The sequence below is a fragment of the Phocoena sinus genome, chromosome 19, assembly GCF_008692025.1.
Source record: "Phocoena sinus isolate mPhoSin1 chromosome 19, mPhoSin1.pri, whole genome shotgun sequence".
Classification (NCBI taxonomy): domain Eukaryota; kingdom Metazoa; phylum Chordata; class Mammalia; order Artiodactyla; family Phocoenidae; genus Phocoena; species Phocoena sinus.
The window spans coordinates 30220129-30232611 of NC_045781.1; the positions used below are offsets into that span (position 1 = coordinate 30220129).

The window sequence follows — 12483 nt, forward strand, 5'->3', positions numbered from 1 at the left end:
GGAGCCTATTTAAGGCTGCGGGCGCGGGGAGGGGGGATTTGTCCATGAAACTGGGCCACCTGGATTTGTTAGCTGGCATTTATCTGGAGAAGAAACAAGCTTCTGTCTTTATGACAGGAGGCCGTGGTGTAAGTAGAAGCAAGGCTCCCACTGAAGTTGGGCATTATCTTTCCACAGGGACTGGGGGAGAGAGCAAGAATTATCCCCTGAATGTTTGCTTTTATAAAAGTTGGCTCTCAGGTCCTTGAGAAAACAGGTTAGAGCAGTGGTTTTACATCCCAAAGGGCAGAAAAAGGATTTATAATAACAAGGTTTTAAAGTAACTGCACTAAGAATGGGTTCAGGGACCTACCTGCCCATCACCAGGTTTTGGCTATAGAGCAAACAGTAAATGTTCCTGGCAGCACACAGCTTTATAAGGGGACTGGGGTCATCCTGGGGACAGGGCCTTAAGCTGCTTGTGGCCGTGCTAGAGTTTGGTGCAGAGTTTTGATGCAGTTGTTATGTGCAGAGTTCTGCAGTTCTTCAGAATGATTTCAGAGGTTATACCAAAGGACCAAAACCATAATGGCAGGATTTGGGGCTTTCTCAGTTATCTAACACAGGCGGGGTATTTGTGAGGTCTGTGTCTTCTGCCCCAGAGCCCTCTACTTCAACACTTGGCTGGCTGAAACCTTCCCTCTGTGTCTTGATGACCACTGTGGAGACTCTAGCCTAAATATATATATATATATATGCACACATATATATGCACGCATATACACACACACACACATATATATACATACACATACACACACACACACACACACACACACAAAGACTGGGAGAGCTTCCCTTAACAATTACTTTATCTTCTTTGCATTCCTTGATTTCTAGATATAAAAGTCCATTTGATTCATTGATTTTGCCCAACTCATCAAAGACCCATGCCCTACAGAGTGAAGTAAGTCAGAAAGAGAAAAACAAATATCGTACGCTAACACATATATATGGAATCTAAAAAACAAACAGAAAAATGGTCATGAAGAACCTAGGAGCAAGATGGGAATAAAGATGCAGACCTACTAGAGAATGGACTTGAGGATATGGGGAGGGGGAAGGGTAAGCTGGGACAAAGAGAGTGGCATGGACATATATACACTACCAAATGTAAAATAGCTAGTGGGAAGCAGCCACATAGCACAGGGAGATCAGCTCGGTGCTTTGTGACCATCTAGAAGGGTGGGATAGGGAGGGTGGGAGGGAGGGAGATGCAAGAGGGAAGAGAGATGGGAACATATGTATATGTATACGTATAACTGATTCACTTTGTTATAAAGCAGAAACTAACACACCATTGTAAAGCAATTATACTCCACTAAAGATGTTAAATAAATAAATAAACAATAAAAGACTCAAAAAGAAAAAAAAAATAGACCCATGCCCATCAAGACATGACAGTGACCTTCAGCCTGCATTGGTTTGGTTTGTTGGTAACTTTGGTTTTTCTTGTCATTACCGGATGATTCACAATTGCTTAACCTTTGTTTTAACAGTTCATGGGCTACTCATTCTCTGAAGGCAAGCTGGACCAGAAGAAGGCCACATCCCTCGTGTGGAAGTCCTACCCCATCCTTGTAAGAGTCTAGGAATCACAGGAACTGGCTGAGCCCTAAAGAGGGGAAGAGGCTTGTTCCCAGTTGCAGAGCAACTAATGGCATAATGAAGACTGGGGCTGGGGGGGTTCTGCCCCACTTTTTCTGCTTTTCTTATCACTACCCAGGGTTGGGGGAGGGGAAAAGTTTGCACTGGGCTCAAAAAGTTCACCATTAACACAAGAAGAGAAACTGTGTCACTCACCAGGGGTGGTGAAGTCAAAAATCCAGAAATAGCCAAATTTAAACCACCAAATGAATGAAGAGTATTTAGTAAGAGTTTATGGTACATAAGAAATAGTTCACGCCCTGGGGGCTTCCAACTTCAAAGGCTGGTAGGAAGCTCAGGGGCATGAAGTTACAGGATGGCTTATAAAGTGAAAATGAGGAAGTTGTTAACATTTTCAGTGATTGCTTATTACAACAGAGGTTTTCAGGTGGCAAGGGATTGGTTAAAAGTGATTATCTCATACTATTTTAGGGAGATGACTTAGTTTATTTTGTGATTGTCAGAGGGATTTACAAAAAATAACCTAAGTTAGGTTTTGCTTATGTGCATGAAATAAGCTAGAGTTAGTTTTGCTTACATGGCTTAAATGGTTTTGTCTGCACAGATAATTCGTAAGTCTGGTCTCCATTTTATATTTAACTTTAACAGTGGTCACTTTCACTGCATCTATTTCAGAGCATCCCTGAGGAACTGACCACGGTGGCCGCTGACAAGTATTTAGGAGGAACAGATGACCCTGCCAGAAAGAAAGACCTGTTCCTGGACTTGATTGCAGATGGGATGTTTGGTGTCCCATCTGTGAATGTGGCCCGTCACCACAGAGGTGAGTCCCAGACATTGGACGGAAGAGGGACACTGACCTCTCCAGCTTCACTGACTGTCCTGCCGAGCCCTCAGCACAAACACATGTGGAATTGCTGAGGGTCGTACATCCAAGGCTGATTGCATTTGGCCTGGGGTGGGGCACTGTCCTGTTTTGGTTTCCACCAGAAGCAGACTCCGAGAAAAGGATCCAAATGCAAAGAGTTTATTTGGGGGGTGATCCCAGAAAACACCAGTAGAAGAGTGGAGAAGTGACATGAATGGAGAGGAAGCCAGTCCACCCTGCACTGTCAAGAAAGCATCCACTGTGGACACCTGGACCTGGGGAGCTCTGGGAAACCAGCAGAACACATGTCTCAGGGTTATCCCTAGTGAGTGGCAAGAGAGCTGGGGTATTTATCCTCCACCTTTGACGAGTCATGGTTGAAGGCTGTTCCCAAGGGCAGTTAATTCCCTGGTGCTTTGACCTGTTGCACACATGGGCAGAGTGGTCTGTGGCTGCCAAAGACAAAGAGCTACGGATGCAGGAGATGGAACTCAGGCTAGCGTGCTCGGAAGCAGGGGATATGGGGAGGCACCGACAGCATCTGCCACAGGGCTCCTCCCCTGAATTGTGGTGGTCTGTGGGGCTGGAGGGGAAATCTTGGAAAATAGGTCTTGGAAGGTTTCCAAGGTCAGAGCTGTCTGCAAACTAGTTTGTTAACCAGTGGAGCTGGGGGTAGAGGGAGGCCAGGCACAGGATCAGAAGTGCTGTCTGGGACCAAGAAAGCTGAAAGGAGTGAGTATTGGAAGAGTGGGGCCACGTGGTCTAGAGAATGTCGATATCTGTGTCTGGCTGTTGTTTCTCCCAGTGTGTGCTGTGTCCACCACAGGACCTTCCAACATTGACCCAAGACTGTGTGTAGGGTGTGAGGTCAGGGATGGATGAGCTTACCTGGAGAGGAGGTGTCCCTTTTGGGAACCTTCTGAGTTACTCACAGGACCCTTCATTTCTTGGAGACCTCATTCACCTAGTCTGCAAGCCAGGAGATGGTTCTGGGGTCCAGACCTCTCTGCCTAACGGTGCTAGAAGGGTTTTAAACTTTGAGACTTTATAAGCATAATAAAACGTAGCTGTGGCTGACTTACTCTATCCCCGAGCACTCAGTACAGTAATTTGGAGGTACTAGTTACCATTTCTTCCTCCCTAGGGTCCTGATGACCAGCCAGGGACTGCCTGGGGTCAAATCTGTTCTTTCATAAATTTGGTCTTGCCTCTTATTACGTGTCTTGATTTGTAGTATCCCCTTCAGCATCCATGCTGCTCGCAGCCATACTGGACTTGAGTTTTTTATCTGACATCCCGTGACTTTGAATTCAGGGTCTTATTGCCAGCACTTCCCAGAGTTTATCAATGTTATTTTTTCATTGTCGTATTTCTCTCAATCTCTTTTTGATAGTTTTCTGAGTATAAAATTAATCTTACCATTGTAGAAAGTTTTGAAAATATGGGAACATATTAAAGAAGCAATTATATATTACTCAGAATTCCTTCACCTAGAAGTATCAACTATAAAGTTTTGGTTTTTTGTTTTTTTTGCGGTACGCGGGCCTCTCACTCTTGTGGCCTCTCCTGTTGCGGAGCACAGACTCTGGACGCGCAGGCTCAGCAGCCACGGGCCCAGCTGCTCCGCAGCATGTGGGATCTTCCCGGACCGGGGCACAAACCTGTGTCCCCTGCATCAGCAGGCGGACTCTCAACCACTGCACCACCAGGGAAGCCCCATCTATAAAGTTTTGACATTTTTTTTTCTATTAACCTTTCCATGTCTTACACATAATTTTAAAATTAATTTTATGTTCATAGACAACTATATTGTAGGCATTTCCTCAATGTCAATATAAATTCATGGAAAATAGCAATTATTTCATGGTATGATGGATTAAAATTTACTTTAGTATTCCTGTCCTATTGGGTAGTTAGCCTGGCTGCTCATTTTGGTGCTACAGAAAACATCATACTCAGCCTTATGTGCATAAACCTTTAACCAAGTCTCAAAGAAATTTCTTAGAGTTGGTTTCTAGAAGTGAAATTATTAAGCTGGGCTGTAGTAGAATTTTAAAGTTCTTGATACATTTTGTGAAATTGCTTTCTAGTGTATGAGAGTGTGGATTTCTTAGCTTTCTCACTTGGGATAGTCAGATTAAAAGAATGAAAATAGGGGCTTCCCTGGTGGTGCAGTGGTTGAGAGTCTGCCTGCCGATGCAGGGGACACGGGTTCATGCCCCGGTCCGGGAAGATCCCACATGCCGCAGAGCGGCTGGGCCTGTGAGCCATGGCCGCTGAGCCTGCGCGTCCGGAGCCTGTGCTCCGCAACGGGAGAGGCCACAACAGTGAGAGGCCCGCGTACCGCAAAAAAAAAAAAAAAAAAAAAAAGAATGAAAATAATGCTGCCAATTTTATATAAGTCCTACCTCACAAAAAAAAGAACATCACACTGTTTTAATTTGCATATTTTTATTACTAGCTCTCTCCTTCCCCCTGCTTCTCTTGTTGCTCCTAATTGTTATTATTGAAATCTCTGCCCTACTTTCCTTTGAAGACGTGTGTTGTGATTGTAGGAATTTTTAAAAAATATTTATTTGGCTAAGCCGGGTCTTAGTTGTGGCACACAGGATCTTCAGTTATGGCATGCGGGATCTTTAGTTACAGAATGCGGGATCTTTAGTTGCGGCATGCGGGATCTAGTTCCCTGATCAGGGATTGAACCCGGGCCGCCTGCACTGGGAGCATGGAGTCTTAACCACCGGACCACCAGAAAAGTACCCCCGTAGGAATTTTTTTTATAAATCTCAGTGGTTTAAGGCAAAACACTAAAAAAAAAAAAGAAGAAGAAGAAGAGGAATGAAAAGAATATCTTTTGGGCAGCATGCTGCCATAATTAAGTTCTCTCATTCACACTAGGTCTTTGTTTGTATGGTTGGGTTCTCAGTTCCTTTCTAACACTTCTGAGTAGCAGAGGCAAGGGTAAACACCCTCCTTTCAGTGAGTTCTGCTTGACCCTGAAGCAGCTGTTTAGCAATTGGATTATGGAACCACAGACGGATTGCTTCTTCCAAACAATGCCTCTTGCTAAACCAAGAGTGCAGTGAGAGGGGGGAAGGGAGGCAATTAAATAAATTATTCTACATCCTCCTGTCAGGATGGCATATATTGTTACACTATGTAGTGGACAAACATTTAATGATATGAAGCAATTATTATAGTCATATGAAATAACATATACAATAGTATCCTAATTTTATATACATGAGTCGGATAAGTGCTAAAATATTAACAGAGGTTTCTCTGAGCAGTAGGATTATATGTGATCATTTTGTTCTTATTCCTTTTTTCTGCATTTTCCAAATGTGATTCTGTCCCCAGGAAGGGAAAAAGTGTGCTATTTCCCCACCAGTCTGACTTGGGGCCTGACCCTTCCCGGGTAGAGTCACTCGCTCTGGGCATAATGATCAATGCAAAGCACAGAGCTCCCCGGGCGGGTGGCCCGTGATTTAGCCCTGAAGGAGCAAGATGGGCAACGCTGCTGAAGCATCAGCGGGAAAACTGACATCTTCCTGGGGCTTAGAGAGGGGGTGGTGAGCGTAGGGGCAGGGGAGAGGAGGAGGGAGGAACTGTACCCTTCCTCGGCCCCTTCTTCCTTCTGCCACCACCTTAACACTCCCCGGGGCCAAGCAGGAAGCAAGACCTGTATGATGACAGAGAAAAAGGAAATGCTGAATTGTGGTTTCCTGAGACACAAGGAATAGACTGTCCCCTTTCTGCATAGGCTTGTATTTAAATACCTGCACTTTCAGACTAGCAACTTGGATTTACTTCACTCTTCTTGGAATACGTGTGAAAAACACCAGAAATGCTCAAAAATGGGCATAATAGAAGGCACCTGTCAGGCTGCAGGTATTCTCCAAGGGAATGAAGACTAACCTGTTAGCAATGAAATACAGTAGTGTAAAGTGTGTGCATATAGACGTCCTGTGTGTATGAATGCATCAGAAGGGGCTTATGTGAGTTGACCTAGTGCCCCTGTAGTTATCTTGAATGGATCTACCCAAAGTTTCAACATTCATTCATTTATTCAATCAATCTTCACTTATTCATTCAATGAATACCTGGCTCAAATCCTATTCTACATCCCCCAACTATGCACCCTTAATCAAGTCACGAAATTTTTCCAAAAGTCTTTTTCTCTATTATGCTGATAACCAGGGGCTTCCTGCAGGGACACACAGGGTCTGGCACACAGTTGCTTCTCACAGCGGGCAACTTCTGTTAATATTGTTCACTCAGGACCAGGCAGCGCCCCTCCCACCCACCTCTGGAGCCCTTGATACCATCCAGGTGTGCGTCTGCTGAAGTGAGCTGTGCATGAATCCATGTCTTCCAGATGCCGGAGCCCCCACTTACATGTATGAGTTCCAGTATCGCCCAAGCTTCTCATCAGCTGTGAAACCCAAGACGGTGATGGGGGACCATGGGGATGAGCTCTTCTCGGTCTTCGGGGCTCCATTTTTGAAAGGTGATGGCCCTTCGGTGACTACAGACTTGGAGTTAGGGGATCTGGGTTCAAGTCTTGGTTTGGTGGCCTTGGGCAAGTTCCTCCTTCTCTCCAGGTCTTAGTTTCCTGAATTCACCATAACAGCGTTGAAGGACAAAGGGTCCTAACCTTTCTCTTGCTCTAATGTGCATGGTGGAGAACGTGTATCCTTGCGCCCTCCTCCATGGTCACTCTAAGAATCCAGACCTGGGCATCAGTAAGACAGGAGGTGGGTCACCTGCAGGGCCCTGCTCAGGGCTAGAATGCCCCCACTCACTTCGCACTCACAAGAGCATATCAGAAGGTACGTGAGAGTAAGGTTAGAATTGCTCTTAACCTTGAATCAGGACTAATATGTGTCTGTCTATCCAACCATCTATCTATCTAAAACTCATATCTTTTAATACACTTAAGAGTATAATATTTTAAAGAAAACTTTTCACAGATGTCTTCAATGTCTTAACCCTCAGCAGTTACTGACAACTTGTGTGTGACACAACCCAGGGCTGTTCATGACACCCAGTGCCTCTGGGCACTTTCTGGTTGGGTGACTCTTTGGGGGCCTTGCAGCTTGGTTATTTTTCAGATTCTATGAAAATGTGTGTGGGTGTAGGAGATTGAAAAAAGACCCAAAGGAGAGTATCCTGGGAGGTGGGGTTACTGTAGCAGAAACCCTGGGGTGTGGCCCTGTGACCCAGCCAGTTTATGGATTGACTACAGCCCTTCACTGAGCCTGACCTAGGTCAGTAACTGTCAAGCTTAAAGTGCACTTGAATTACCCAAGATCTTCTTAAAATGCGGTTTTGACTCAGTAGGTCTGGAGTAAGGGCCCCGTTTCTGAATTTCTAACAAGTTCTCAAGGGCTGCTGCTGCCCCTGAACCACACTTTGAGTAGCAATGGCTTTGTCTTCTCTCCACAGATGGTGCCTCAGAAGAGGAGACCAATCTCAGCAAGATGGTGATGAAATTTTGGGCCAACTTTGCTCGGAACGGGTGAGCTGGTGGCACAGACGGAGCAGGGTTGGGAAGGGGCAGGGCGTGTCTGCTGGGTGGGAGGAGCTTCAACGTGTGCTGGGTAAACTCCCCGCCCTGTGGCCCCTGACGTGAGAGGTCCCTCAGTGGACAGGCTGCCCAGGAGATGGTCAGCCTCCTGTCTCTGGAGGCATATGAGCCTTTGGCAGAGATGAAGCCAGGAGGTCCCTGACAATCTCTGAGGGTTGTTGGAGCCACACAGTAGCTTTGAGGAATTTCTATGTGATTCTGTTCCCAGGAATCCCAACGGGGAGGGGCTTCCCCCTTGGCCAGTATATGACCAGAAAGAAGGGTACCTTCAGATTGGCATCACCACCCAGGCAGCCGAGAAGCTGAAAGACAAGGAAGTGGCTTTCTGGAACGAGCTCCTGTCCAAGGAGGCGGCAAAGAAGCCACCCCAGTTAAAACATGCTGAGCTGTGAACGGGAGGCTCAGCTGGCCTTGGGGGCTTGTGGGACCCCAGACAGGGGTATTCTATAGAAGGTGTTTGTGGGCCAAAGAGGCATCTTATTGTGGAGGCTGGGGAATTATCTGATGGGAGTAGCAGAGGTCAGGGAGGGGGAATTTCTGTTTCTGTGGCCTCAATTTTGGAAATAAATGTTCTTTTGGAGACGAAGTCAGTGTCTTTGTCTTGGGCTGGAAGTAAGTCATCCTCATTAGCAAGAGAAGGATGAGAGAGGGCACCACTGGCAGGAAGGCGACTCGGGCAGCTCTGGCTTGGCCTCTGGACAGGAAGAGCCCAGTAGGCTGGGCCCTGGGAGGGGCTGAGGGGGACACTGCATCTGCTCCATGTCTCTGGGCCGTCAACAACTCTAGTAAGTGGATGTGAGGGAACCAGAGTGCAGTGTCCCTCTCCTCCATGTGGAGCTGCCTGTAGACATGGAGGGGGCACAGACCAAGGATGTACCTGGAGTGGGAAGGAGGGGGACTTGCCATGGTGACACTGTGGCACTGTTGTGTGGCCCTTACTGACCCTCCCACAGGTCTACAATTCTTTCTTCAACTTACACAGTATCCTCCCAGGCCCCTCCCTGAGGCCGTCTCTTCCAGCAATTCCTCTGAACCCTTTCTGCAGCCTGGACCACATCAGGTCCAAGCAGTGACTACCTTGAAGTGAGTCCCTGAAGTGTCATGTGAAAACTGACTCTTTCAGAATCCCTGGGGTGACTTCTGGCTCCCGGGATATAGAAAGCTCTAAGGAATGCCACTCCCACCTTAACAGAAAGAAAAAAGTGGATTATCCTCAAAATCATGACTTTCTCTGACTCATTCAAAGAGGTTGCAAGGCAAACAATTACCCTGAAATCTCGGGGAAGACGGGAACTGTGGAGGAGAGATGGGAAGTGAACACTGGCTTACCATCTGGAGACAGGTGGAAGATGGAGTCACCATATGTGTGAGTACAATTACTCTTAAAATTCTAATCAAGGGCTAAAGGCCAAATGTGGGCAAGTGTGAGAGTATAAAATCCTAAAAACCACACACCCACAGGGAATTTACACTTGTTACAGGCCCTTCTCCATGGACCTCTATCAGGGACCCGTGAGAAATACTGGGAACAGGTAGTAAGACGAGAGAAAACCTGCCTCAAGGGTGCAGGCTTCAAGCTCTGCTCAGACACTTCTCTATGAAAAAATAAAATCCCCAAACCACTGAAGAAAGGTCAGCAAACCCACTTCCCTTGGGGCCCTGGGAAAGACCTATTGTGGCTGAGGAAAAGGAAAATTTTAGAACTTTATGTACATATAGGAACTCCTGGGCTTCTCTGGTGGTGCAGTGGTTAAGAATTCGCCTGCCAATGCAGGCGAAACGGGTTCGAGCCCTGGTCCAAGAAGATCCCACATGCTGTGGAGCAACTAAGCCCGTGCACCACAAGTGAGCCCACACACCGCAAGTACGGAAGGCCAAGTGCCTAGAGGCCATGCTCCGCAACTAGAGAAGCCACCACAGTGAGAAGCCCGTGCACCACAACGAAGAGTAGCCCCCGCTCGCCGCAACTAAAGAAAGCCTGTGTGCAGCAACGAAGCCCCACTGCAGTCAAAAATAAATAAATAAAAATAAATAAAAATTTTTTTTTTTTTTTTTTTTCCTTTTTTGCGGTACGTGGGCCTCTCACTGTTGTGGCCTCACCCGTCGCGGAGCACAGACTCCGGACGCGCAGGCCCAGCGGCCATGGCCCACGGGCCCAGCCGCTCCGCGGCATGCGGGATCCTCCCGGACTGGGGCACGAACCCGCGCCCTCTGCATCGGCAGGCGGACTCCCAACCACTGCGCCACCAGGGAAGCCCAAATAAAATTATTTTAAAAAGAAAAACAAAATGTTAAGTAAAATCCTAGTGTAAGCATCCTCCTGCAACTTTTTGAAGGACAGGGACAGGCTTGCTCATGGCTTATATCTCAAGTGCCAAGTCCTCTTTTCTGGGAAAGATGATAACCCTTTCTGCGAATTAGCACAGGCTCACATGATTGATGAGGACGACACAGAACACACAGCTATGCACAGCAGCCCTGCCTTACTGGTTTGTAAGTAGGAAAATATCGCCTAAAATATGACTGATAATAATACAGTAATAGCTAATACTTTGGTTACTTACTGTGTGCCAGGCTTAAACCTAATATTGTTGCATCTATTAAATTCTTAAATCCTACTAAATTCTGACATCCTAATTTGTTGCATAGATAAATTTTTAAATAATCAGGCGCTATTATTTTACAATTTTGTAGCAGAGGAGAATGACCACAGAGGTTATGTCACCTGTCAGTAATGAACACATGTGGGACTGGCCCTCCTGAAGGATGACTGCAGCCGCCAACCCAACCGGACACCATGTCATCCCGTGAAAGGTGAGAAAATTGAACACCTAGCACAGAGGCAGCAGTGGGAAAGCCCTGAGCCGGCAGTCAGAACCCTCAGCACAGCTCTATGACCTCTCTGGGCTTCATCCTCCCATCTCTGCAGCCAGGACCACAGCTGGACTGTCTGAAGACCTTAGAAGCCTTGAAACAGGAGACGTTGGATTCAGCCTCCAGTGATGTCATAACCGGCACCATATGGTGGGGAGGTGAAACAGCTGTAGGGTAGGTTTAGTCCTCTAAGTATAGGCTGTGTGCCCTTGGGTAGGTTGCTTAACCTCTCTGGAATTGGCACAATCGCTTCAGACCTTGCAGGCTCACGGCATGGTGCTGGGGGCTGGCTTTCTCTTGTCCGTACAGGCCCTGCTCAGTGTCAATCCAAGGCTCTGTGCCCTACCCTGGGCACAGATGGACCGGGCAAATTGAACCTACTGTCTGAGAGCAATTATCTCAGGACAGAGGACACCATCATAAACTCAGAGTCTCGGCCTGAGGGTAACTGGGGCCAGGCCTGCTGTTGAAAAGGATGGAGTCTATCCAAATGCTGTGCGGTGACTCGTTCCACGGGGTTTGTTGGAGGACATCCCCACGCCCTCTGGCACTGGATAAGCAAGGTTCCTATCCATCTCTGCCCTCACCGTGAGCTTGCTCGCAAACCAGGGAGCCTTTCTCCAGGAGCTTGTGGGGAGCTCAAGGATTCTCTGTGCACAAATGTCAGTGTGGAGAGAGCGATCATACAGGACACCGTTCGGGAAGCCCGAGCTAGGAGCCAGGCCACTATCTCCCTTATTGCCCCTCCTTGAAATGAATCTTTTGTATGGAAAGGAGGAAATGAAATCTCAGAGAGTATCAGTGACTTGCCAGGTCAGGAAGTGGCATGGCGGCTGTGAACCTGAGTGCCTGACACCAACGCCCACGCACGCAGCACGGGCCGGCTCCCGAAATGCCCTCTGCACTCGGAGCACCTGTGGCCGATCTTGGTCCTGACTTCTGAGCCACGTGTCTCCTCTTTCTCTCGGAGTGCCCATCAAATAGGAGTTCCCTCCCCAGACCGCCAGGGGGCCCAACACCTGAAATACACTACCTGTTCCCTCAGCACACACTTGTTGCTAATAAACCCCAGCAGCCCCCCCCCCCCCCCCGCACTGCAGCACCACCGTCACTCTGCAGAGGAACACGTGAAGTCCTTCTTCTGAAACCAAGTCTCAGGGAAACAGCTGGGAAATTCCCACCAAATCCAAATCACTTTCTTTCGGGGTGTCAGGTAGCCACGGGCTGGGTTTTGAGGGAAGGGAAGATGTCAGCCTGACCTAGGGAGGAACTTGCGAAGATTCAGAGCCAAGCCCCCGCAGGGAGCTGTCACGGGTGGCGAGTGTCCTGTCCGTAGCCCTGGGCAAGCCAAGACTGATGTTCCCTGTGGGGAGGCAGGGGGCAGAGCTGCTCCAGGCGTGTGTGGTCCACACAGTGGGGCATCTGTGAAGTGTTCCCAGGACTCGGGCGCACTTTCAATGTATGTGCAGCATAGGAGAGCGCCCAGTTTTCAGAATTGCTCCTC

The 12483-nt window shown here is 47.7% G+C and overlaps 1 protein-coding gene across 2 annotated transcripts in view; it reads left to right on the plus strand.

Annotated features, from left to right (window-relative positions):
* LOC116744139 (liver carboxylesterase-like) overlaps positions 1-8688 on the plus strand; it is a 66099-nt gene extending 57411 nt beyond the window's left edge. For both annotated transcript variants that reach the window (XM_032613498.1, XM_032613499.1), the window contains 5 exons: positions 1539-1619; positions 2323-2470; positions 6894-7025; positions 7964-8036; positions 8314-8688. In XM_032613498.1, the coding sequence (XP_032469389.1) occupies positions 1539-1619; positions 2323-2470; positions 6894-7025; positions 7964-8036; positions 8314-8497 (618 nt within the window). In that variant the 3' untranslated portion in view covers positions 8498-8688. The remainder of the gene's footprint in view (positions 1-1538; positions 1620-2322; positions 2471-6893; positions 7026-7963; positions 8037-8313) is intronic.
* The last annotated feature ends 3795 nt before the right edge of the window (positions 8689-12483 follow it).